The sequence below is a fragment of the Ixodes scapularis genome, unplaced genomic scaffold, assembly GCF_016920785.2.
Source record: "Ixodes scapularis isolate PalLabHiFi unplaced genomic scaffold, ASM1692078v2 PGA_scaffold2__306_contigs__length_199485367, whole genome shotgun sequence".
Lineage (NCBI taxonomy): Eukaryota > Metazoa > Arthropoda > Arachnida > Ixodida > Ixodidae > Ixodes > Ixodes scapularis.
The window spans coordinates 35,894,135-35,922,053 of NW_024609857.1; the positions used below are offsets into that span (position 1 = coordinate 35,894,135).

At 44.5% G+C, this 27,919-nt stretch overlaps 1 protein-coding gene across 1 annotated transcript; it reads right to left on the reverse strand.

The window, feature by feature from the left end:
* Positions 1–725: 725 nt before the first annotated feature.
* On the reverse strand, positions 726–27,862 carry LOC8039667 (zinc finger protein 250). Its single transcript, XM_029995561.4, has 12 exons — positions 27,529–27,862; positions 23,662–23,826; positions 23,487–23,577; positions 21,755–22,083; positions 20,463–20,756; positions 18,552–18,669; positions 18,389–18,466; positions 15,446–15,650; positions 10,346–10,548; positions 8,929–9,110; positions 5,835–5,903; positions 726–5,107 (listed from the first exon to the last, which is right to left on the reverse strand). Exons 1-12 carry the CDS (start codon positions 27,574–27,576, stop codon positions 4,865–4,867), a joined length of 2,025 nt encoding a protein of 674 aa, XP_029851421.3. The 5' UTR covers positions 27,577–27,862; the 3' UTR covers positions 726–4,864.
* Between the last annotated feature and the right edge of the window lie 57 nt (positions 27,863–27,919).

Genomic DNA, 27,919 nt, shown 5'->3' on the forward strand with positions numbered 1-27,919 from the left:
AACACAGCGACACTGTCAACGCGAACAAGTAATCGGTGGTTTTTGCTGTCTCTCTTAGAACCGAAGGGCTGCCACAGAAACTACTACTACTATGCAGAAAGTGCTCACTTGGAGTTGGGGTACTTACTCAAGCAGAAAAACTTGATGCCCGCCAAAACCCCTTCAAAGTAAAAATGCTAAAAAGTGCAAATGTCGTTTTTGCGCTAACCGTGTCTGCAATGTACAAAGTGTAACCTCCCCCCCCCCCCCCCCCCCCCAAAAAAAAAAAGAACAAGTTTTTTTGTTTTGTTTTTTACCGCAAAAAGTAAACTACGCGTTGCCGAGCGACCAAATGTAGCGCGAGCGGTCCGAACCAGGTTGCCAAAGTTTCAGAACTAACCGTTATGTTTTTCAAGTTATAACTCATAAGTGATTTTCTCATATTTCCAATGGGAAACTGGCGGCCGACATAGCTCTCGAATACATGGAGCTGAATAACGCCAGTTACCGAAAACAGAAAAAAAAAAATAATAATAATAACGGGCCTCTTTTTTTATTGGAATTTTCAGAAAATCACCCATGACTTTTGAATGAAATAACGGTTAGTTTTGAAACTTTGCCAGCTGGTTCGGACTACTAGCACTACATTTGGGTGAAAAATGAGCGCTTAACGATGCAGTTTTTTTTTTTTTTTTTTTTTTTTTGCGGTAAAAATTTTTTTTGCAATTTCTTTTTTCTTTTGGGGGGGGGGGGGGGGGGGGAGACACCCTGTATATAAAAATTCCGGTGGCATCTTTCAAGCATCACCACTTCTTCCGATTTTTATTTACTACATCCGCGCAATGTTTTGCTATGACAAACGGTCAAACACTACACAAGAAGAGTGAATTCAGTGAAGGCTATAGACCGAGTTACCCAATAAAGCAATCTCTCAATGGCAGTGGTGTATTCAGGATTTTCTTCGGGGAAGGAGGGGGGGGGGGGGTGGGGGCGGAGGGGCTGAGGTGGCAGGGATGTTCATGGCTTAGGATGTGAAAGGGGGGGGGGGGGGGGCATAAGCCTCCCCCCTGGCTATGCCACTGCTCAATGGCACTATAGTCATTGACAGGCTGTGAACGACAGGGCATGTCGTTCAAATGCCTGGCCTCAAGCACGCACTCCCTGCCTTCCGCCGAAGTGCCATCAAGGGCAGAAAGCTTATGCTAGAGACGGGACAGCTGAGTCTTCTCCCTTCGATTCTCATCCTGTCAATAACCTTTGAAGTGTGCATTCCTCAACCAGATAGCCAATGAAGAACCGATATGTGCCAGGACAGTGTAAAGCACTCAGGCATTGGGAACAATGAAGAACCGAGAATGTGCCACGACAGTGTAAACCAGTAGGGCATTGGGAACAATCTCCGAAAGCACGTGGGCCCTCCTTTCGGGCCTCCAAATGAAGGAACGGAAAATGATCAGCAACGTCCCCAAACACAATTTAAGAGAACAAGTGCTCAGTCATTCAACTTTCCTCCAGTGCAACAAGGGCATGGCACCATTACCCAAGAGACTGTGTATGCTACAATGATGAAAGCTCCAGCCCCATATGATATAAATCTTAATAGAAAAAAAATCCAAAGAATCACATTTTCTAAGAGGTGCAAAGGAGTCAAACTTGCAACTTCAAACTTTGTTTACAGAATGCTGGTAGCTTGCAATTCAGTGTTTGCTGGTAAAACTATTTTAATTTTTCCTTTTAGCTGTAAGTGACCAATCTTTTTCAATATATACAAAAAAAGATGGCTAAAGAAAGTTTAAAAAAAAAGCTATTTCTTTTTCAATCCAAAATTTAATGACACAAAATTTAAATTATATGGCTCACATAAAAAAAAAAAAAAAATCTTAAATTTTTAATGAAACACATAGCTGATATACTAGCATCTCTTAATGGTGATGTGCCTATAAAATGCTAAGTGGTGGGCAGCAAATGCAAAAGGTTGGAATATTTAATACATATAGTGTCCAATCTACAGTAAAGTCTACAGCCAATGTTACCATAAAATTATGAGCAGGTTACCCATAACAAAAGGTCTGCTTTAGCCTGATTTATCACAACATTGCATAATCTGTCCAATACTAAGCATGGCTGCATGCATAAAATTCTACCTTAGGCATTTTATGAGGACTGGTATAAAAAGGCAGCTGTAGATTGCTCTGGTTTGTTGTAACTCTCGACTAAACTAAGACCTGACACTAAACCAGCAGCCTCGAGAGTCACCATACACTATTGGTATTATAAAGATTGTCACATAACCCCCTAAAGCCAGCTGAATCGTCAATTCAAAAAGTAGTCTTGGAAGGTGTACGAAAGATTAAAAAATACATCCCATTTTAACAGCTGCTCCTTGGACAACTGCTGCTATAAAATATGATTATCACGTACAGCTCAGTCTGTACTCCTGTCACAAATTATGTGCAGCATTCTCAAAGACACAGGCACCAGGGAACCAGACTGCAGCCCTACGAAATGCCTTGTTTGCATGATCACTCGCACTAAAACATGCTCTTCAACGTCACATGCTCACGAGTGCCACAACGCTATGCAGAACTGTTCAGATGAAGTAGAAGGTCGTTTAGGATTCATGGTAACAAAGCTGCAAGCTGCTACTTGCTGCTTTTACCAAGGTGCCACCACAGAGCTCGGGTCAAAATTAATTCATTACATGCACATTTGTAAGTAAAACTACTATTATACCCCCCCCCCCCCCCCCCCATTCTCTCCCACTCATTAAAAAAAAGACGAGGGTTCACCAATAAAGTCATTAAATCTGACAGCCCCAAGTGACACATTTGCAGATGGAGTTTGCATCCGAGCATACAGAGCATTGCGCCTTAAAGGGATACTGAACCGAAATTTGGAGCTCACAAAACAAGGCTGGAGCGATAGGTGGGACGCTGCAAAACCCGAAAACATCACTTACTATACAGTGATACCGCTAACGGATGGCCATATATTTGGAAAAGTGCGCGATAGAGCACGGCTGACGAGACATGTGACGCCACGATTCTCACTCTCTGCCACTCACCGCTTTGCACACTCGAGCAGGAGAACCGAAGCGAGGAGGAGAAAAGTGAGGCTGCTTCCCCTCATTCTCGACTGTTTGAAAAAAATTGTGGCATCACATTCCTCGCTTGATTGCACCCTTCTTTTAAAAAATTACAGCCATCCATTTGGAGATATTCGTAGTGTCTCGTTCAACACTTCTGCGGCCTCATTTTGTGAAATCATATTTTGGTTCAGCGTCCCTTTAAAGACCGACACGCAGCCTGAAACACTTCCAGAAAGGAGGGAACTCTTTCTCTTTCAGTGGGGTTAGCCCCCAGACCTGCGTCTTTTGGGCAAAGAAGATTGTGAGAAGGAATAGAGAGAATACTGGGAAAGGGTTCACCGCAAGGCAGAAAATGGTTCTGCAGGCTGGCCTTTAAGGCACGATAACTAAGTGAGTAGGTCTCCTAACTACAATTGCAATCCGGCATTTACAATGCAACCACTTTGGCTCAGCTGGTATTAACATGGTTGATATGCATAAACCTTTTTATGAACAGATCAGCAGAACTACCTAATCAGACAGCGTGACAATTTTCTTTTTTTTTTTGCTTGAGAGCACTATTAAAAGGCATCTCCAGTCATTATTTTCGAATTTGGGATTACAACTGTTTTCAGCTCAGGCAGTGTTCCTGAATTACAAGGTAGAATTCTTTTTTCTCGATATTGCATTGAGTTTTATAAACATCACAGCTCAAACTTTGGTTTCGGGCGTCTACAGCAAAACCGAAACTATTTGCTAGCGGGATGGCAACACTGATCATCAGTCGTACGATTGCGACGCAATGTTGCCGTGGTGCTGTGGTATGTGGTACAACATGCGGAATCAACCGCAGCTCCACCACAACGTGACGTCACAGGGGTGCTGCGGTACGCATCGCCCGGTGTTTCTTGATAAAATGCTAACCCGTTTTCGACCTGCTAAAGAGCCAGCTGGTCGCATCTTTAAAATCGGTTTTAGTGGAGTACCTGGCTTCGCCTTGACGTAACATTTCGGCTGTGATCATATTTCGTGCCACTAAAGCGATATCAGTCATTTATTTTGGTTTTGTTTTCGACCGGAATTGCCCTTTAAGGAGAAGGAACATTTAGTACCTGTACAATTACCATAAGGCTTCTAGGATGAGTGATCTCTTTGACATTACGACCTGACTAGTTGAGTGCCGCATGTCAGATGTTGCAGCGGTCCTTGCTAGCTCTACTGGGTTTCACATTGCGAGGACCACGGGGTTTCATAGAGTTGCATCAATTGCTCAAATAATGGAGCAAACAGCAATTTTAACTCAAGAGCATATTTTACTCATCCGGAGTGATACCTAACTTTAAGATAACAGTTTAGACAGGGATGTGCATAAAGGTAATCCTGGTTTTTGCCAATAGAGCACTGACCCTAACAGGATCGTGGAAATCATTGTTACAGCACTTCAAGTGCCTTGGTCGTCACTGCTAAGACTGCCGGGATAGGTTAAATTCATTATCACCTTGAATGATTACGAGCTTATTTATATGCTACAACATGCACCATAAAGAGATCTGACAACACTCTATAGATCAGCACCCTATCGGCAAAAAGCTGTTTTCCCCGATCCGCTTTTTGCTTCCTTTAAAACTGCCTCTTATATTTGGGTATGTCCTTGCAACTAGCAACATACACTTGCAGCTGAAATTGCTTCTCACTCCACAACATACGCACACTTTGTGGCTTGCTTAACACTGCATTCTTTGGAATGTGACACCTTGTACAACGCGAGACAAGATACGGTACATTAATTAGAGACACACTAGTGTCGTAAGTTGGGGCCTAGTAGCTTGAGGCACTGGCTAGGAGCTGGATGGCCGTCAGTTCCGACATACTGTCCGAGCCTGCCGTGTCCATGGTCGTCTCTTCGGCATTCATCTCGCACGAGGAGCTCTCCTGTCGGTCCGGGTCTGACACTTCCAAGGATGCTTCCTCTCCAGAGTTTACGAGAATGGTCAGCTTGTCGTCGATGCCCTGCACAATTTCTAGTGTCTTCCCTGCCAGCTCGGGAAGGGCATGAGTGTTCTGTAAGAGCAGGAGAAAAAGACACGTAAGCAGAAAGTGGGCAAACTGTGACAATCTCAGAATCTGTGAAAATGCAAGGCAAACTACCGCATGATTTGAAACATTTTCCAACCTCTTTAATTAACAAAGTCAGCCTGTCTATTTTCCTGTAAAGCATGCCCTGCTCAAATGGGGAATCAAAGAAACTGGAAGGACAAGTGAAGGGATCAGTGGACAAGCCAGAAAGGGATGCCACTGGAGGTTGAAGGTGTGAAGCATGTGTTCGCCACCAAAGTAATGAAAGTGTAGTTTGAAAGTCAAAATTGCATTGAATTACAAAAGTGGACTCAATATTCATGTTAACATCAGAGTGGCAAAGATGGCAAGTGGAGAAGTTGTGAATAAATAAAAAATCAGAAGTTTGCCACATTTAATGCGACAAACTTAATAAGAACGGTACAAGCCCCTGGCGTCGGAGACGGAATTGAGACTGTCTCAAAGCAGCGCATTATTTCTGCTTTATACACGTGCTAAGTTTGAGAATGTTCCAAACCAGAACACTCACTTGCAGCCAAGAATGGTGTGGAACCTTCCAGAAGAGTACAAATTAATAAAATAAAAACCAGGCCCAGCAAGTCTGAACTTTGATCCTCCGCATGGCAGGCGCGAGCGTTGCCGACACCGCCACACACGTGACAATATTAGGCTTGCGGACAAATCATTTGTTAGAAAAAAAAAGTGAACACACCACTTTCATTCCATCATGAATGTCCTCTGGGCCAGTGCTGCCTCCAGACTTGGAATGAGCCTTGATATGCTGCAAAGTACAAAATATTATTTCAGCTAGAGTACTGTTCCAGGTTCTTTAAAAGTTTTGTGTTTAGAGACATCTTGAAGCACAGTTATTCCAAGAGAGCATCAATCCCCAAGCTTAGAGTGTACATGCCAGGTAAACAGCCAACATTCTTTTAGATGCCACTTGGTACATCAAAGACATCAAAGACCGACTATACAATATTTTCCAGCTGAGTTGAAACTCTTCCTCTTCCTTTCTTAGAATTTGTCCATGAATGATGGAGCCTATTTTGTACAAACTCCAGGGAACAACAGCCCTGTTTCCGCGGTCATGGCCATGATCATTGGAATGAGAGGAAGTTGGGAATAAAAGTTCCAGATTAGCCTTAAAGGGGTAGGGAAACAAAATTCCAGCGCTCATTTTCTACCTTGAATGTGTTGCATGTTGCACCCTAACCTCAAAAACACCAGTCTTCCGTTGAAAAGCACAAGAAAACCCATTTTAAAGCTAAATAAACAATCTTTCAATGTGCACCTGGTGGTTGCATGTGGAGCCTATTTGGGAGGTAATCTAGCAACTTTGGGGAACTTGCTACGTAGTTGTGACGTAGTAGAATCCTTCGGAGCAGCGTCACTCTTTGGAATTTCAAGATTTTCCTTCTTAGCTTCCCTCCTAGCTCAACTCACAAATCGCGCATTGTACCAACCGGTCCAAGAAGATGGAAAGGAAGGACTCCCCTCTTTCTCGGACCCTCGTTCGTGCAACCGGACACAGCCATTCTCCCCTTAAAACATTAGCCCGTCGCTCAAAACTCGAACAAAAGTTGCTTTCCCCACCTCGTTCAGCCCTAAGCTGACAGTGTTGTGGAAGCTACGTGCTCCTTGGGCCAGCCACATGCTCGGCAGCCCACGGGTATTTCGAAAGGCTCAGTTGTAACGCACTGACGCTATTGACACCACCACAACGCTGACAACGCCACCAAGGGCAAAGCTCATAACCATGCCTGCCTTGCTACTCCACAAACGTGAGAAATCTTTTTTTTTCTGTGTTAGTTTGCGCCGGATATCCCATGACTCATCCCACTCTCCGTTCGCTTCTCTTCGAGCGCTTGCTTGAGTGCACCGTTTGGAACGAAAAATATAGCTAGTCGTTCAAAATACAGATGTGCGATTATCATTTACGGTTATTATCCATCATGCTTGACTCATTTCCAAACGAAATTTGAATATTTCAATTTTTGCTTCCATACCCCTTTAAGAGAAAACCAGTTGACCTCGTAACATTAACTTCCCCTACTAGTCAGCTTATAATACACACTCGAGGGGGCAACTATCGACATTGCTGTCAGCTGTTGGTGCAAGAAATATTAAAATTGACAATATACCTATAAGCACCTTATGGAATATCATTTTTAACCCTGTTGTCAAATGTTATGTTATGTGTCATGTCTTAAGTTTTGTTTTTTATCTATTGTGTGCAATGGGGATTGCAAAGTGCATGTATACGAAATGAGGCCATTGCTATTCAGTCCTCAATTACTTCTCATCTCTATGCAAAATTGCCAATTTGATGTACCATAAGAAGTGTAGTCATAATAAAAAGAGATCAAGAAGACTGACAAACTTGCCCTCGTGAAGGCGGTTTAATTTAACTCTGCTCTTTACGAGCTCCATGCACGGGATGTCCGCCAGCACCCCTGCAGTCTTTCATTATATTTCTAACAACTTCCCCGGCACGGCACTAAACGGTGATTCAAGGAGATGCCAGGCTCTTTAAATCGACCGCAAAATTTGATTTCTTAACCTATCCCGCTACGACTTTGTGCAGCGTTGCCCACATATGGTGCATTTTTTTTTGTAAAATTTGCAAAGAGCGAACTTACCTGAGGAAAAAGTAAAGAAAGAAAAAGGCTTAGCTCTTATGGAAATGCAGCGAAGCCACCGGTCTTTAAACAACACGGCGCCGTTTCACACGGGAAGCAAGCGATCGCGACGCCAACTGCCGCCGACGAATGAGCATACGACGCTGAGAGCCAGCGTCTTTAGCAGACAAGGAACTGCACTTCCTTGTTGTTACTGTCGAGACCGGTTATAACGAAGTCGGTTATGACGAGATAGCAGCTACAGCGAAGCGATCACGATTTCCCATTCCCTTTCGCACTTTGTTATAACCGAAGTCGGTTATAACGAAATAGCGGATATAGCGAAGTGATTTCCGATTCCCGGTGACTTCATTATAACCGGTCTCTACAGTACCGCGCCTGTTTTTGTTTCTGCAACTGTCACTGCCTGCGGAACGCGCGCCGCTTTTGGGTCGAAAAGATTGTCTGCTAAAAACGCCGGCTCTCGGCGCCGTATGCTCGTTCGTTGGTGACGTTCATTGCGCCATCTTTAGTCTCCCGTCCAAACGGCGCCGTGTTGTTTCAAGACCGGTGGCGTCGCTGCATTTCCATAGGAGCTAAGCCTTTTTCTTTCTTTACTTTTTCCTCAGGTAAGTTCGCTCTTTGCAAATTTTACAAAAAAAATGCACCATCTGTGGGCAACGCTGCACAAAGTCGTAGCGTGATAGGTTAAGAAACCGAATTTTGCGGTCGATTTAAAGAGCCTGGCGTCTCCTTGAATCACTCTGTGGAACCTCTCTGCCGGCACAAACATGGGCTGAGCTGTGGTGTGAGACTCCTTGCTGTTTCAGACATTGTTTCTGCTAACTCGTTCAGAAGGGCAGCATCTTCACTTTTAGAGAACATATGTCCCTCTCCAGCAGCCTCTATGTTTCAATACTTTGACCCCTACATTCATTCTAAGGCTTTCGACGGTAGCGCTGAGTCTCTACCTCCTCGACGGCACGAGCCAGAGTTCCGATGACATTTTGAGGTTCGAACGAAACTGACTCTGGCTATTGTTTCAAGGAAGCTGAGCATATGCACAAATGATCGGAACGACGGTAAGTTCCAAGTTGGTTGCGGTCAGGCAACAGGTATGGTCTACACCTACACAAGTGTCAACTGTACACGTCGGCCATAGTTGGGCCACATTAGTAAGCTCACCTTGTAGCAGGCGGACATTTCTGCGAAGGTCTTTCCACAACGCTTGCACTCGTAGGGTTTGATCCCGTAATGCCGATTGGTGTGCTCATTGAGTGACTGCTGCCTGGTAAAGCTCTTGCCACACAGATCGCAGGCAAAAGGGCGTTCTCCCGTGTGCATCCGGTTGTGCCGCTCCAAATCACCTACAAGGAACAAAACGTCCGACTAAACCCTCTCCAGGCCTTCTGCCACGGGCACTGAGAATTCTGCTGCTGCATCCCTGACATGATGCCTGTTGTGGTGCTGCACCAATAAGCAAGAGGGAGGCTCACCCCTGACACAGCAAACTGAAACTGAGAAGACTGCCTCAATTGGACCCGAAGGTTCCTCTGTCACAACAGATGAGCCCTTATTGTCCTAGTTAATTTTAAAGCCAAGTTCATTCAGAAAACACCCAGTGAATTAATATGGCAATTTGGGCCAGTTTGTACATGATCGTAAACAGGCGCCAAAAAACACAATGACAAGAATAGACATAAACACTGGCGCACTCGCAACTAACATTTATTGAAAAAACAAATTCTTTATACAGGCATGAAAAAACCCCTTGTCATGACTAGGCCCGGTGTAGACCTGTTTTTAGAAAATCAAATTCTTTTGTCAACCAGGGTATCGAAGTGTCACTTGTGCAAATATTGCCTTTTGCAATATGTGCAAATGTTAATTGCGAGTGCACCAGTGTTTGCATCTCTCCTTGTCATTGTGTTTTTCGGTGCCTGCCTACGCACACCCAGTGAAGCCCAAGAGGATATGACATTTTCAATTGTATACTTGCAATTTTTCGTGCTGAAGTGCTATTGTAAAGAAGCCTCATAATTGAATAAGTTGTAGTGTAAATTAGCTAAACAAGTGACAAGACTCCTACAGTCCGATGTGATTTACTCTAAAGAAAAACTCTCAACGACAATGGGTGTGAAGCGGTCTGGAAGTCCTGCGCGACTGTTCCTGCCATCGAAACACCCAAAAAATTAGATTTTCGTCGTCATGAGCAGCCCTTTCTTCCTGTCCTCGGCCCTATGCTGATGTTAGGCTTCGTTTTGATGTATCCAAACTCACAGACTACCCACAGCAGTTTACTATATTCTGTCAGCTCAGCGCTAAGCTGACAGTGTGGTGGAAGCCACATGCTTGTTAAACCAGTCATACATTGATGGTTACGCTCATACCCATGTGTAGAGAGCGGGATCGGGTGATGAAAGGGGCGGCTGATTAATCCGGCGAGCGCGAAACTCCCACTGCCCTGCCAGCTTAAGGCTAACTAGAATGCAGTACTAGGGTAAGAAAGACAGCTCTAAATCACTGATTGCCTAGGGAGATTGCATAGGGCAGCTGCCTAAATGCCCCTAGGCCTAGCTAGAATCTTGAATACGTTACTCACCCTTGGTAAGAAACTTAGAAGGGCATGTGGCGCAGTCATACTTGCGCACCCCTTGATGCCTGAACGTGTGCAAGCGCAGCTGCGAGCGTTGCCTGAAAGCCTTGCCGCAGTGCTCGCACAGGTGAGACTTCTGCCCCAGGTGCATCGCCATGTGGGTCTGCAAAATGCCATTCTGGGCAAAGCGCCGCTGGCAGATCTGGCACCTGGAGAAGGGGACAAGCGGGTCTTTTGTCAGGTGACTGACCCTTTGGATACCATTTATGTGACTGGTCAACGGATAGTATTCGGGACTCGCTTGCCAAGGGGTGCTGTTTTCCATTTATTGCTTTGTAAGATGCCACCACTTGACTACACTGGGGGCAACTTTCTGTGACATTTCAGAAGTGAAGAGTGTGCGTGCATAGTTCTGATCAGCGCTGAAGGTACGTAAGCGCACGGGCACCCATGGCTTCGGCTTTGTTGCTACAGAAAGTTGTCCGAATATTTGCAACTCCAGCGAACTATAGGGGACGCCACTATCGAACAAATATGGCGGTCTAATACAGGTCGTGCCGTGCCTTGTGCCAGCTCAACACTCAATGCTGAGGCATCAGCGAGCAAGCATTAAACTCAAAATGATTTGCCCCGTATCTGATCTTTCCCGTTTCAAACCTGCGGCGATGTGTTGGCGTAAGCAAGCTTCCAGAGGTTTGATTTTTTCGAGGAAGCGGTGAAAGGACTGCCTACTGTCCTTCCACGTTCCTGATGAACATTGATAAATTCAGAATGTCTGGTTCACGTGGTTGCGTACAGAGCAACCTGGGAACAAGCTGATACTACAGTTAAGACAGAGTCACCGGGACAATTGTTCTATCATGCAAACCACTGACAACATGTACGGTAATTATGAAAGCCACAAGAGACGAGCAGATATTGCGAAAAGACCTGTTCTGGCCAGTTCAGTGTTTTTCCGCTAGGTGCCAACCGTTTTGCTGGAGTTGCGAATAGCTTTGGTCCACTTCTGGTTAGCGAACTTCCCCTGATCTTCTCCCACTAGACTTTTAAATTTAGTGTACACAAAAAATTTCGTAGGCAGTGCCAAAATTGAATATTTTCCAAAGAAATATTGTGAATCCAGTTGCAGGAATGTTTCGTAACCAGAGATATAATACGACGAAGCGGGAGTAATCCTGGGCTATCTCCACGTGTATGCATCATGTGGCAAGGTCTGTTATACCTTGTCCGGTCTAGACAGCGGCACTCCTTACTTACAGCCTTAGCTATCGCTTAGAAGCAATGGAATTTTTTCTTGCCACGTCACTCTCAACAACTATTATGACCCCCGTGATTGAAACTTGCGTGCCCATATACCAACAAGGTAGAGGGGCTTAGAGTGATAAACTGGTATTCCGTTCACCAGGCAAAAGTGACCCCCCCCCCTGGCTGCTGCCATGTTGTATGGTTTCGACTACTAGACACACACTACAGTGCAACCCACTTATAACAATACATCATATAAAGATGTACCGCTTAAAACGATCAGTTTCTAAAGTTTCTAGACTGGACATGATAATTTTCTAGTTCAGATACAACGATAATCGGTTATAACGATTGAAATTTTGGGTTTTCTTATTATCGTTATAAGTGGATTGCACTGTAAATCCTGGGGCTTTTACGTAAAAATGAGCCAAGATTGGCATTGCGATTGCTGCAAAAAAACATGATAAACTATTTTTCAATATTGTTAGCCCCAGAGATCAGTGTCTAGCTCCGATAAAAACCCAAAATACAGAACCGCGGCTGACGGCATCTAGCGGAGCCATTGCGAAGCTGCCCGAGTTTTTGCCATAAAAGCACATTTTGAACTTAAACAAAAAATAGCTTATCTTGTCGGTACTGTTAATAAAGATCAATAAGCAATTAACTGTGCATGAAACTTTGTTAAAATCCAGACGTAAAACTATACGGTCACATGTCTAGTGGCCAAAAATGTGCAACATGGTGGCGGCCGGGTGGGGTTCACATTGAGCTGCCAGTTTATCGCTCTAAGCCCCTCTGTCTTGTTCCAATATACTCACGTAAAAACTACAGTGCAACGATTAAAATGTTATCGGCTTACAATAAATAGACGACCGTTTACGAAGCATCGTTTTTAAGAGGGCAAAAAGGAGGTGTTCTGCGTAACTCCCCGCAAGTAGGCGGCCTCAAGGGCCATAGACCTAACTAGTCTGGAAATTCCTCCAATTTGAACTTGGAGCAAAGAGGCCAACTTGGTGAGATTGGGCTGCCTCTTTAGAAGGAGCTAAAGCATCTAGGAGAGGTGAGGCTGCTGCGACCCCTCCAAGCAGCAGTGGGAGGGAAAAACTACTCTAAAAGCGAAGGCCCTAAAAGAGCATGCCTTTTCACTCTAGTCTGGCCATGGTTATACACAGGATCTCACGTTTTTGTTATATATTGATACACCTTGAAAAGAAGACCCCCAGCTAATTTAATCAAAAAAGGGAAAAATAAAAAGACCTTGAAATAGACCCTTTCCGAAATTCAGCGCCATCTGGTGGCTCGTAAAGCAGTTCAGGTTTTGCCATATCAATGGCGGAAATGAACATGTATCGGCATCGTCACTTTCGCAAGTCAACGGCACGCAAGGAATTGCTCAGTGTGAGTTCTTTCTCTATCACTTTCAGTTCAATGGTGACCAAGAACCTGCATTCAGAAAAAAGCTCAAACCCACTCAGATGCCTCGAGAAAATTCCATACACCAAAGTGCTTCAAAGTTGATTGTGTGCCGCCCACAGATTGCTCAGTTATTAGAAATAAACGCTTACGTTGCCCTTGTGTTCCATTCCTACGTCGCGTCGTACTGACCCCCCGAATGTACAGGCCTCGCATCATCCACTTAGGAGCATTTTCAACGTCTTCCTTTATCAGTCACTAGAAGGCCGCCATTGGTATGGCACACATGCCGTTCCACAGATGTTGATAGTGATCAAAGTGGCCAGACTGAATTTCGAAAAGGGTCTATTGAGCTGTCCTCAAACAAGAAAGGAATAAGTTCTGGAACACAGAACGCACTGAACTGTCCGTGAGGCTGCTTTTCTCGTCCGAAACCATAGCCCTCCCCATTTCCTTCTTTTATTGGTACTGGGATGTTTTCCATGTATAGGATGTTTCAAGTGGATATTCCACTGTAAAACGAGCCGGAAAAATCTATGCCTGCACATAGAAAGCTCAAACTTCCACCGAATGTGCACCGAGCAGGTCAGTCTTATCGTGTGGAATTTCAAGGCGCAGTTCTCTTCCTGTAAAAGAAATGAAAGGAAATACCTTGCCAAAGTATACGTTTGACGCGTTTGCAGACGACCAGGTTACCGAAGCTCTTAACTTGTGGCGCCATCTCCTGACAGGCGCAGCAAGCAAATAACAGAGTGCAACATCCGCTTGCTGCACCATTCGGAAGATGGCGCCACAAGTTAAAAGCGCTGGTAACTTGGTCGTCTGCGAACGTGGACTTCGGCAAGCTTCTTGCTTTCATTTTTTACAGGAAGAGAAGTATGCCTTGAAATTTTGCACAGCAAGACTGACCTGCTCAGTGCACATTCGGTGAAAATTTGAACTTTCTATGAGCGGGTGCCGATTTTTTTGGCTCGTTTTACAACAGAAGGTCCACTTGGAACACCCTATATTTGAGACACGTGCATGTTCCCTGGAGGAATTTACGAAGAGAGGTAGGGCGACCTTCTCCAATTCATATACGTCTTCCAGTGGCCGTTCTTGAAGTGCGAGCGCCACTCAAAACACCTTGCACGACTTGCTGCTTTTTCGCCAAGAGCCTGGCAAATCATATAAAAAACCTTTGTTTCAGATTTTCCAAGTTTCACATAGAATTTATATTCGCTCTTCGCTCTAGTTTGCAACTTCATGCTGAAATCAGCCATTTGCTCGTGCATGTGGTCACAGAAACTCGCATAGTGCAGTTTCAAATATTTGCAAACCGACGGCCTTCGGCACGATTCACAAAGGTCCCCTGCCTTCGACGGCTGCGTGCGTACTCAACGTGTATCAAAGTGCTATGCCACGAAACTAGCCTTTAACCTTTCTGATAGCGCCTCGTACACTACGGAGGCATTTTGTTTTCCATTCTTTTTTAGAGCGCAGCTCTTAGGGGCCCATTTCCAGCTTGAGCGGCATCGCCGTCGCCGTAAACGTAACCACGCGGTGCATTATGGGAAATGTCCCATAATGCACCGCGCGAGCCCCCCCCCCCCCCCGGGTCACGTGACTCCCCTCCCCTTCATCCGAGGTCACGTGACTCCCCTGAGGTCACGTGACCCCCAATGACATCACTGTTACTGATGACGTCATCAGTGACGTCACTGGCATCCGCATCGTCACTGATGATGTCATCAGTGACGTCACCGATGACGTTACCGGTATCCGCATCATCATCGTCATCGTCACTGATGACGTCATCGGCATCCGCATCGTCATCATCACTGCTGATATCATCAGTGACATCACTGATGACGCCATCGGCATCCGCATCGTCATCGTCATCATCACTGATGACGCCATCAGTATCCACATCGTCATTGATAAAGTCATCACTGACGTCACTGATGACGTCATCGGCATCGTCACGTGACCTCCCAAGGTCACGTGCCCCCCTCGAGGTCACTTGACCCCCCCCCCCCCCCCCCCCCAGTACCCTACCCTCCTCCTCCTCAAGAGCTACGCTCTAATTCGGCGTTACAAGGAGTTGTAAAAGGCTTTCACTTTTTTTTTTTTTTTTTTCACGAGCTTGCGTAGTTGGTATCAAGTACTATAAAGAATAACATCACCATAAACAGAAAGATATACGGAGCTCAAGTTTGTCTGCTTCTTGCACAGGGGTTGCGATGATGTCAGAACGCCAAGCTCTTATCGGCCAATTAAAAAAACAGTGGGCAGACCTCAATGCAGCTGGCATTGAGGTCTACCCTCTATCTTTTCAATCAAAGCCAATCGGAGCTCCACGTCGTTCTGACGTCACCGCAACTCCTGTGCAAGAAGCGGACGACTTGCTCTCTGCATTAAGGCAACCTAGTGTACCCTCTTCAGCCAGAGAGCGAGGCAGACTCTTACTGGTAAGGCTTCTCGCCCGTGTGCCTGCGCATATGGACCTTGAGCGTCTTCTTCTCAGTGAAGCGCCCGCCGCAGTGGGTGCACTCCCAGGGCTTCACACCGCTGTGGGTCTTGATGTGGCGCTTCAGGTTCCCTCTGGTCGAAAACGAGGCATTGCACTCGTAGCACATGTATGGCTTTTCTCCAGAGTGCCTTCGCTGGTGAACTGAAACACGTCGCCAAAAACCCCGTCCCCACTTCTGGCCAAATGTTGCATTTTCTGTCCGCAGACAATACACGTTTACGAGTCGAAGTTTTACACCATGCGAACCATCTACAGGTACAGACCAGGGAGAGGCCCATGGGAAGAGGCCCCTTCCCCCCCCCCCTCCCCCCCCCCCCCCCCCCCCGAAATTTTCCATTTTGCTGGGACCCTCCTCGCCCCTTTCCCCCTCATACAGCAATTTGTCATGGGCGGGCCCCCCCCGAAACAAAATCCTGGCTACGTGCCTGGTACAGACTATATGAGGATGTCTTTTGTTCTAGATTGTTAATTTTACGACAAGCGGCAAATTTTGAGAATGACAGAGTATGTTGATGATGCTTTATGTATGATACGAGCTTTTCCGTGAGCTAATAAAGCAGTCATACAACAAAGTATGCAGTGCATGAGAATTTTTTATGTACAGACTAGGCACTAGGTCTACACTGAGTGTGGACTATCTAAGGAAAATATTTTTTTTTGTTTTCATCCACACATTGCGGCTGCAGACTACAGTAGGCTCACAATAATTCAAACTTGGATATTTTGTATTTCTGGTAAATTCAAAGAAATTTTAAAATTTTGGTTGTCCAGCTATGTTTCTAATGTATTCATAAGCCGCCTAATTCGAACGACGTTTTCGTGTAATTCATACTTTTTGCTCTTGCAGCCCTGTTGAGTGCACTTCTCACCAGGCACCGGTGCAATGCAGAGAGGCAACACTTGCGGAGCTTGCTTCTGCGGGTGTTGCTTCTCCGCAGTGCACCGGTGCTCGGTGAGAAGCGCACTTAACGGGGCTCAAGCAGGGCACCATGAGCTATGAAAACGGGCACCACGCAGAAATTTACATAGCAACTTGTGCGGACGCTGTGACGTGGCGGCATGGCATAAGTCCACGTCCCAGCGTTCGCGCAAGTTGTTATGAAAACTGCTGCACGGTGCCCATTTTCATTGCTCATATATCCCCTGCTTATGGTTCACATTAGACAGCTTCTTGGTCTGATGAACAAACTTAATTTTGTTTTGAGCTGTAATGTGCTGTCTAAACAGTCCACAATAAAACTTTTTTTTTTTGAGGGATAAATAGTTTGTCATACATTTCAGAAAGTGTTTTGTGCGGCATACCTGCTTATGATCAGTAGGCCTATGTAGAGTAAATCATCAAATATCTGCTTTGTATGTGTAGCGAGTCATATGGCAAATCATAATTTTATCTTGCATCATATTTAGATAAACTTCTGATAATTCAAACGAAATTTGAGTCTTCCTAGAGTCTGAATTACTGAGTCTACTGTATTGTCTGCAGAATACAATCCGGAAAATATGTCAGTAACTGAGGTGCTGGGGATGATTTGAAAGGTGTAAATTAAAGGTGTGCAAAGATAAAACTTTTGACTGTGATTTGAATAGGAATATTAAAATTTGACAGCAAATTGAATGAACATATCTTAAAACATGAATAATTGAACATGGATGCTTCAGGAAATCATGGCTGGAAATCTTTTATAGAAAGCATACCCATGAAAAAGAACAGTTTTATTATATGAAAAACGTTTCACATACTTAGTACATCTAAAAAAGAAAGGCCTGATAAGATATTTAGGTAAAATATAGTCTACTACGCCAACATGTAACATGTCCTTTAAAAGCAGGGGTCCAATCATAATTAGTATAACCACGCAAGGATGACCTACAATAGTGAGCAATATTTCCAAGACAATCGAATGAAGTGAGAGGCTCTGTCACGTCAGCCATTTCTCCTAGCATGTGCCAGTGAAAAGCAGCGAAAGTAAAGCATGCAAGCTCGTGCAGTGCAGTGAAGCTTGACACGGGAAAGCAGAGAATTCTGAACATGTTATTTTTTTAACATTCAAAATCGATTACTTCAAACAATGAAAGTGTGCTGCAAAATAAATAGAATAGTAAATGCTAATAAAAATTATTCGAAAAGCTTAGAAAGTTCACACATCTCTTGCATAAATATACCAAGTTTCAGAGCATACTAAAGATGTTCCAGAGGTCTGAATTGATCCTAAGTCGTTCAATGAAACAACTACAGTAAATTTTATTACGTTGTGATGTGAATGTACAGTTTAGTTTCCTTTTACAAGTCTTAAAAAAATGCAATTTAATTAATATATATATTTTTTTAATTCTAAGCATGTGTAAATAGCAACTTTCGGGACCAAATCATAAATAAATTAGTCCAATAATTTAAAACACAATCAAATGTTTAGATCAAATCAGATAAACAGATCGGAAAACATACACCTTAGCAGACCTTTCCATTCTAATTAGGTTCAAACACAAAAGTCCTTTACTTAATGGTGCACATTTTTTTTTTACTACTATTCCGTTTAATTGGTAAACCAAACACACCAACATTTGATACAACTAATTAAGTGAGTTTTTTTTATATTTTCACATGTTCGGTAAATCCCCATGGACAGCAGTAAAATGCAATTCTCCCTGTGCATGCATACCCAAAGAAAGTAAATGACAAAGCTTTGCAAGAAACAGGTAGACATATAAGAAGCTAATATATATATTTTTTAGATCTAGCAACAGAAGTATTACCAATGAGAAGCAACAGTTTACTCTCCAGTGTACTGTAATGAGTCATAAAAATTTCCGCAAATGGTTTATCAGATGACAGGGAAGCTTGACTGGGCTGCTGAGAAACTTCTGGGAGGTTGACTCACCAACAAGATTACTTTTTGTAGAGAAACGGGCATCACATTCTGTGCAGCTAAAGGGTTTTCGGTGTGTCCACATGTGAGCTGAAAGATAAGGTGTCAAGGGCATATGATTCAGATTGCCCAGGAAGGCAGAAAATTCCAAGCTAGGCAAGCAGTGTACACTGACTTGTAAGGGCAGCGGCAGTGGGAACTTTCTTGAGACATATTTCGCACTCCTTCATTTCCTTCCACTTTTTTGGCTTCTTCTTCGTCTGTATGACTATCACCTCTGTGGTATCCGCACCCTGAAATCAAGAATACTTCTGTTGTCATCAACAAATATTTATAGCGTTGATAATTTATTAGAGAAGAGACTACAAGAGAAGCACACTTGTTTTGCCTAAAGTTAGCATAATCTATTTCATGTGATTGGATGCTGCACAGCAAAGGTAGCACTAAATGACGTGCAATAAACAAGTTTCAAGACTACCTACTGTAAGATCCCGAGAGATAGCACACCTAACATCAAGTGCAAATCGGCTGAAAATATGGAGTGGGCTAACTTTTGGTGTACAATCAAGAAAAGTATTAAAAAATTTATATTTTCGGGTTATGTCCCTTCCAAGCTTGTTATGGTGGCGAGGGGCAACGAAGCAAAGATGACTGTTCTTCCCAATCAGCAACGTTTGCTTATATCCCGCCATAGCGAACTAGCCGCATTTACGCCGAGGCCATCACTGATACCAACACTACTATTACTAAAAGTGGGCTCTTGTACGGTGTTAAAAAAATATAGCAAATCAAGACAAAACTAGGCGTGGGCTACCTTTCACGGGTGAGGCATCTCTCGGGATTTTACGGTAGTTATTATTTTATTTTATTGGTGAAAAAACAAACTAAGCACCAAATTTTGATTTATCATAGAGCATTTAATATTATTTTATTCCTAGTATGAAATATGTATGCAAAAGTCGCAGAATTGGCATGAATGTTGTCTCTTGTTATGGTAACACTGCCTTTAAAGGGCGACTCCGGTCGAAAACGAAACCAAAATAAATGTCTGGCATCGCTTTAGTGTTCCGAAATATGATCACAGCCGAAATATAACGTCAAAGTGAAGCAGCGTACTCCACTAATACCGATTTTAAAAATGCGACCAGCAGTTCTTTACCAGGCGGCAAGCGGATTAGCGTTTAGTGAAGGATCACTGGCGCAGCACCCTTGTGACATCACATTGCGGTGGAGCTGCATTTGATTGGTTGTACTGTGCACTGCAGCACCAGCGTGACGTCAGGTCGTGGCTGTACAGCTGATGAACAGTGTTGCCATCCCTCTGGCAGATAGTTTCGGTTTTGCCATAGACGCCCGAAACCGAACTTTGAGTCGTGATATTTATAAAACTACACACAATATTGAAAAAAAAAAAATAATTATAGTACCTTGCAATTTAGGGACGCTGCCTTAGCTAAAAACAGGAATAATCCCAAATCAAAAACATTTTGACATGCACTTGAGGTTGTTTTTTTTTTTTTGCAAACCGAACAAAAGAGAATAGTACATGTCTTGCATTGTGTTAGCATCTTTGAAGTGTTTGTTAATAATGTGTATCCACTTTGGCTAGCAGAAGGCACGACAAGGCATCTGAGCATTCGAATGCATGGGACTGGGACATGCAAATTCATTCAAGGTGCCGTTACTAGTAGATCCAGACGCTTGTCAGCGGTAGAAGCTGCACCTTCATCACGCACTCATTGTCTTCCACTGGTCTTTGACTGCACGTGCGATGAAGTGCCGTCAAAGGCAGAAAGCTCATGGTGGAGGAAGGGCATCTACTGAATTTTTAACCTGTCACTGACTATGTGGAGCATAAGTTTCTATGATATCAGAGTGCCGAGCTCTTATTGGCTGATTGAAAAAAAATAGTGGTTAGACCTCAAGGCATCTAGCATTGAGCTCTACCCACTATCCTTCCAATCAAAGCCAATGAGAACTCGGCGTCATTCTGACGTCACCGCAACCCCTGCGCAAGAAGCAGACGACTTGCTCTCTGCATAGAGCGAATGCATTTAGATGGTAAATAAACAGACTGGTGGCTTACCTGACTCTTGCCATCTGCTGATCCTTGAACGTCTGGCACTTTTTTTATGAGACTCACCATGCCTTTCTCTGACTCAGTAGTGCAACTCAGCAAGGACACATCTGTGCTCTGGTCCCATTTTTTGCCTGTTTCGTCGGCCTTGTCGTCTGCAGCTCTTGCATTATTTTTTGCCGCGGTCTTCTTTGTCGGTTTTTTGCTCGTGGCTTTCTGTTTGGGAGCTATCGCATGTGTCTCAGGCTCCCAGTTCACATCCTCAGCAGCTTCTTTTTTTAACAATTTCTCATTTCCCGTAACCTGGAAGAGATGCTTCATTAGCTCCTGGCATTCAGAGTTTCAAATTCGGGAAAACAGAGTTGTCATATGAGCAGCAAAATTATCTCTAATGCAACATTGTGAAGTATAATGCCAATCAAAACTCAAAGCCCTGTTTCACTAGCCTCCAAGGCACATTTACATTTAACAAGAGTCTAAAAAACTAAAAAATTATATATAAAAAAAAAACAGCATCTGTCTGTGAAGTGCCATAGCTTATTGACATTACAAAGTATCATGATTATCTCAAATGTTACTGCAGAATGACCTAGATGGGTGAACCACCAAAGGTAGCCCACATTTTGTTACAACTGTCAGACCCTCTCTTTTCAACTACTGCCAATTTCGGCACATCCTGTTTGAGGCAAGGCACCCAAAGCTGATAAAACTCTATCATAGTTCGAAAAAAAAAAAAAAAATCCTCCTGGTAGCCTTAAAGTGCCCGCCAACATTTTTTTCAAAACAAATTTGGCTTCTTCGAGGCAAGTCTCTTAGCTACGCGTCGGCTGGCACTCTGAGGCTACCTGGAGGTTTAGCTTTAAAGTTATTCCCACCAGCTTTGACTAGCTATGCATTTCGCTTATGCATACTGTCAGAACATTGCACTGAGGCAGAATTCTTGAAATTCAATCATGAAACTGTGAGCAAAGCTGACAGTTTCATGGATGAATTGCAAGAATTTTGAAACCAACAATGCAGACGTAATATAACTGTCAGCAAGCAGGCAAGTGGGTGATTAATTATGTGTGACAACACCGAGACTAAAAGAGGAAGGCTGCTTTGCCTTTCCACTTTTCCTAGTAGAGTACTTATAGTTTCACAAGAAGTCTAGCCAAAGTCAAAGCTACGAGAGCTAGCTTTGTGCATCGAGCCCACCTGCCATGCTCGAGGTGACATGCTTGCACTTGTCGCTCCGGCTTTGCTCGCACTTATGGTGAAACAGTTCAGCATCGGGGTTGCCGCGTATAACAAAAATCTACCTTCACGGATGGAGGCAGAATCTCTGGCCCGATGCCACTCCCGGGTATCAAGCTGCTGGGGTTCTGGTCTTGCTGGGGCAGCTCAAAGCATTCCTGAGGACGAGCATTGCACATGGGCATCAAGAGGGCACCGTCAGAGTCTGCTGAGGGCTCCGTGCCGCTCATCCCGTCCAACCTCTGAGGCCCGAGTGGCACACTGTGAAAGGATCCCTGCACAGGCACAGGCTGCGACGGCGCGACAGATTCGAGTTCAACTGGCAGCTCCAAGTATTCCTGTTCATGGCTTGGAGCAGCAGTAGTTTCGCCAACGCTGTACTGCTGAGAAGTTTCTGCAATGGAACGTCACATTCTGTTGTATGAACTGAAATAAAGTGACAACATGGCAATAAGCAAACAATAAATGTATGTATTCGAGTTTAAGACAGAAGAAGAAGCATTGAGTCATCTAGTTATGCGGGGAGCAAGTTGCCTGCTTCATGCGCGGGAATAGCGGTGACGTCAGAACGATGCCAAGCTCTGACCAGGGGCGGATTTAGAGGGGGGGTCCGGATGTCCTGACCTCGCTCTTGATTTCTGCATGTGTAAAATTTAGGGCATGAAACGAGGGAGAGGGGGAGGGGGTTCCTAAACATATGGTACGCTGACCAACAGCTGACCCCCCCCTCAGGAAATTCCTGCATCTGCCCCTGGCTCTGACTGGCTTTGATTGACAGGATTGGGGATAGACCTCAATGCTAGATGCCTTGAGGTCTACCCACTTTTTTTTCAATCAGCCAATAAGAGCTCAATATTTCAACGTTATCGCAAACCCTGTGTAAGGATCAGACAAACTTGCACTCTGCACTGGATGCTCCCAAGGTATCACACCCTATGGCATCCGCCTGGACGTAAGTAATGACCCAATTGAGCTTTCTGGTTGTTTAACATTACCCCCCCCCCCCCCCCCCTTAAAGATAAAGAAAAATGCATATAAAACCCACATGCACGGGACTTTTTTGCAGCTGGTCAGCTACTAACTAACGGAAGGTCATAAGTGCGCTGGTTTTGCAAAGGCTTTTTCTGACAAGAAGCCAGTATTCTAGTATGCGAAAAGGGAATGATAGTCCTTTTTCCGCTCGCGAGCAGGTTGCACAGGGTGAACATATTGTAGCCATTGTTTTGAGTGATGCAACACAGTCCTGATACGAAGCTTGGGACAGTCGGTATTCTGGTAACATGTAGTGGCTCTAGGATAGCCCTTTTATTTGGCCAGTCCATCAGTGCACATACGTAGACAATGAATTCACACTGGCAGTATTTCTACATTGTCAACGAACATATCAACAAAAAAAAATTGCATGTGAAAAAGAAGGTTTATTGTCTTTTTACTGCTGTACCGACAAGGAGAGGGTTACAGTTAACAAATTGAACTACAATCAGCGATTGTTCTCAGGGCCTAAGGATGTTAAAAAAGCATAAGGCCACTTGAGTTTCTAGTGCCACAACCAATGGTCCTCAAGCCCCATAGAATTGAATTAGAAAGTAGGTTTCATTTCTATACATACATTTCATGAGATTATATTGGGCCCTGTAAACACTCCTGCCAATTATCAATGTGATGACTGATCTTGAGAACTGTATGTGGCCATGGCTTCTGCCTATTCAGGAGTCTGGCTCTACGCATTCAATGCTTCAGTCCCAAGTAGCATGTTTCCAGCAGACATCACAGGAAGAGTAGTTGGAAGTCTCCTACCAGCGTAAATGTTCTCAGATCCGTAACTGTGAGATTCCATGTACTGTGGAGCCATCCCAGATGTTTGATCGCCTTGATCGTCCATAGAAGCCTTAAAATATCACACAGTCAGAACCTGTTAATGTGTGCAGGGTGCGAAAATGACAAAACGGAAAGAGGAGCTGTCCACACATACCGTGGCCATGCCATCCTTCTGCATTTTGAGCGCCAGAGCATTGATGTCTGCGGCACTGTCATTGACTATTTCTTGTAGTCTTTCGGACACTACATTCCAGAACTGAACAGCTTTCAATTTCTCCTCTGCCACCATACCTGGAACTAATGCCACAGATTCTTCAATCTGAAAAAAAAAGGACAGATGAAAAAACACAGGACCACATGGAGGTAGGAATAAGAAGAGGCAATATACTGGCTCAAACCAGGCAAACGATAAAATCCCAAGTGAAGCCGGAAGTAGAGGTCGCGGTCGGCGGAAACGCACCTAAGGGTGCCCAAGTTCGTCCAATAGCGTCTTTTTGTTTTGGATGTTGGGGGTGTGTACTTCCAAACCAGAAGTCTCCCTCGGCCTCACCTCTGGTGGCATTGCCTTCAGAAGCTTCATACCTCCATGCAGGACCATGACTTGGGGCTACCCCTCTCGTTTTACATATATGGTTCCTGCTTTTGCTGCTTCATTAGAGCAGTAATGCAGAAAGGAATTTTTTTTTTTTTTTTTTTTTTTTTTTTTGGGGGGGGGGGGGGGGGAGGGTGTTGAGGCGGCTGGGATGTCTATAACTTGGAGTGCGGAGAAGGGGAGTGGGGGGGGAGGTCAAAATGCATGTTTATATAATATGGTCGGCCAGATTTAAAGGGGGGGGGGGGGGGGGGCTGAAGCCCCATAAGCTCCCCCGCCCGGCCAATTCGTCGAAAACCCATTGGTCGATGGACAATTCGTTGAATAGGGCAATTCACTCTAGGCCAATTCGCAAAACGGAGGATTGGGCAAAAGTGCCCGTTCGTTGAACTAGGTCGAACAAATGAAAAGAGTTGCACGGGCGTCTAGATTTACCCGGGGACGTTGGCGGTAAACAATGGGACCCTGTTTGCCAAAAATAAAGAATTACAAATTCAGTTCTTAGAATTTACAAGGGTCCGGTAGTGAATCGTAAATATTCGGGTCGTTCAAAATTATAAAAGCCGGGCTCTCCGTGAAGACATTCACTCGACTCTACCATCATGGAATTCGGGAAGACCGAGCAAAAAGCTAATCTTCTGATCCTGGATGGTTATATGTACACTTGTAATACACGTACAGCCATCACCACCTTGCTGTTGGTACAGCCACCACAGCGTACTGGATTTGTCAGCAAAGAAAAGTCTGCAAGGCTACGTTGGCTAACAACCTCGAAGGCACAGCTATCGCAAGACAATAAAACCTGTTTTCGCAGTTATTCTTCCTACAACTTCGTAAAGACAAAATTTGTACGGCTTGTACGGAACTAGAAAAAGCTCACTTGCAATTATTCTTTTTGACCTACATAATTTCTTCGCAACATCATTTAGTCATGAATTTACAAAAAGGCTACATCGAGGAAGCAGTTTATGTTTGTAAATCATCGCTCTTTTTCTTAATGTCCATATTCATATTTGTATTTGCAAGTCGGCGAGTCGTGGCAAAATTTCCTTCTAGGCTCAAAAGCGCATCACTCCAACTTTGTTACAGTTCTTTCGACGAACATTTTTGCGAACGGGCCGCTTTGACGAATTCACCTAGCGCGAATCGCCCCATTCGACGCATTGTCCGCCGACGAATGAGCTTTCAACGAATTGTCCTAGAACCCCCCCCTCCTTGGGTATGCCCCTGCATTAGAATGGTGAAAAATTATCAAATCATTGCAGTATAACTAGGGTGTGTACTTTCCGGTGTTTATTTGTGAGAAAAATCGGCGGATGTTTTTCGGTGTTTATTTATTTTCGAAACACCGGTGTATTTCGGTGGAACGTCTCACGGCGAGGCTAAAATCGGTGATTATCGGTGGAAAAAAATGTGATTTATCACAGACAAAGAGTTATAATTTTATTAACATATTTCATACACTTCTCGAGAAAGCATATATTTCTCACACTTGGATATTATAGTGGATGCAAGCATACTTCGAGAGGTTTGCATCCATCATGGCAGCACGTTCCTTGCGGTTCACAACCCGCAATTTTGAAAACACACGCTCCACATTTTCGCTGGACACACGAAATCCCAAAATGTCCAGCCAGGCTTGGGACAGCAGACTCCAGTCAGGTAAATGAAGTTTCCAAAATAACACTGGATCAACGGTGCTAGTCACAGCATACTGGCGGTAACAAAGAAACTCTGATTGTAGGTCACTCAGCTAGCTCTCGTCTCGGAGGACCAGCCGATAGATACTTTCATAAGGCACAGATCCCTCTGGCAGCTCCACGTTTATGCACAGATTAACAATTGGCACGCGGAACCAGAACGACGATTCATCCATGAAATCTGTAGCGTAGTCATCCTGAGCTTTCCGCTTACTTCCCATCCTGGTGGCCTTCTACTCCGCGTGACGACGAAGGGAAGCAAGTCTCGCGTTGAGAAAACCCGCAGACACGGGACGGACGCGCCTTCTCAAACACGTCTGCAAATTTTTTTACAGAACGGTTCTTTTATATACAGCGAAAAACTCCACCACCAACAAAACCTTTTTTCCGTTTCCCCAAAAGCCCATAGAAACTAAACAGATAACAAGGAACGCATCTCAGTTCTGAAAGTTCAGTAGCCCTGTACGACACGGACGTTGGCATTCCCTTCCAGGAACCACAGCAACCTCTGAATACATGGCTTGCACCGACATTACTTGGCCAGACACAATGGAGAAAAGGCACGTGAAAGCGTACCCTCCGCTGCGTTAATTTTTCCACAAAAGGGGGCCATGAACGACACAATGGGGGAAAGGCGTGTGAGAGCTTAGCTTTCACTGCGTTAACTATACGCGTTTCACCCCCAGAAAGGAGGGCGGACTGACGCCACGTGCAAGCCATGTATAGACACTGAAAGAATGCAGGATCCACGAGATAACACGTTTGACGAACTTCTACGGGGAAAGGGTTTCGCTAGGTCGGAAACGTGCAACGACCGGTGTTTTTCGGTTTTAACCGGGGCGAAAATATCCAACCACCGGTGTTTTTCGGTTTTAACCGATTTTGTATTTTCGTCACCGACGGATGTTTATCGGTGTTTTTCGGTTAAAACCGGAAAATACACACCCTAAGTATAACCTCAGATGTCTAAATTGGTTTAAAAAAAAATTGTAAAATACAGAGGGAGCGCCTAACCCACTTTGACTGAAAACTGGATTAATCTAAACATGGGCACTTGTCCAGTCAGAATTCTGAAGTTTGGAAAATGTTAATAGTGGGCCCTTGAATTGAACGAGGCGGGTGCTTCTGCGCTAGTTTACGGTGGTATAATTGTCCCCCTTTTTGTACCATAAACAATAGAGCATTTAAAATATTCGATTGCCAGCACAGTATTGACAGTATCACATTCAAATTGGATGCTATGCGAATGATCGAATGCACATTTGTGGATACGTCGCTGGTTCTAAACAACTCGTTTTATTTTATTTTATTATTTTAAATTTTACAATAACTTTGGTTTTAGCGGGAAAGTTTCCAGGGGAAACCGGCGCATATCGAGCGCGCATAACGCTGCCAGCTAAACCAGCGGCGCTTCCCCCAAATAATGGTTGATGGATTAATCACGCATCAGCACCAGGAAAAACTACTCCATTTGCTCGGCGTGCGCGATGCGTGGGGTAGCGTAGGAGGGAACGGCTCTGTAAGCTCGGTTCACTGGTCACCATGACGCCGAAAACCTCCATAAACAGCCCGTAACAACGTGTCGAGAACCATTTAGCGTCGCAGCACCAGCGGATATTGAATTCAACGCTGCGAGAGACGCCTTTGTTCCCGACCGAAGGTGAGCTCCTCCGATGCGCAACGCTCGCCATGTCGCTGAACATTGCTACCGATCATTTGCGGAACATACCTTGGTTTTAAATGCGAGCAGTAGCGACGACGCTCTGGCCACAGCCATGTTTCGTCAACACTGGTGAGGATTATGGTATTTCCGCGTCTCTGTCCCTAAAACTTCATAAATTGTTTTCTGTTCGGTGTTCCGCCATGATTTATTCGTGCAATCCCCCTAGCGGCCTTCGTAATCTTCCCAACCTCCGCATTTTTCGGGGTTCCTCCATTCTTAGACTTGTTCCACTTTACCATTTCTTGGCGGGGTGGTCTCCTCGCAAATATTTTTAATCTCCAGAAATTATAACGCGCAGTTATATGGACGTCTTACCTGCAATACAACCTGCGCTTCTTCGTTTTGCAGTTCAGCTGTTCAGCGACTCGGCAAATCGCACGAGCGCAAGGTGACTTTG

Bases quoted from the DNA above. Each gene is read 5' to 3' on its own strand.
- LOC8039667 (XM_029995561.4), bottom strand. From the start codon at position 27,576: ATGGCTGTGGCCAGAGCGTCGTCGCTACTGCTCGCATTTAAAACCAAG. The intron at 23,578-23,661 runs GTATGTGTGGAC...TGATATTTTAAG, and splicing joins AGAAGGATGGCATGGCCACG to GCTTCTATGGACGATCAAGG. The intron at 5,108-5,834 runs GTGTGTTCACTT...CTGCTCTTACAG, and splicing joins TTCATGATGGAATGAAAGTG to AACACTCATGCCCTTCCCGA.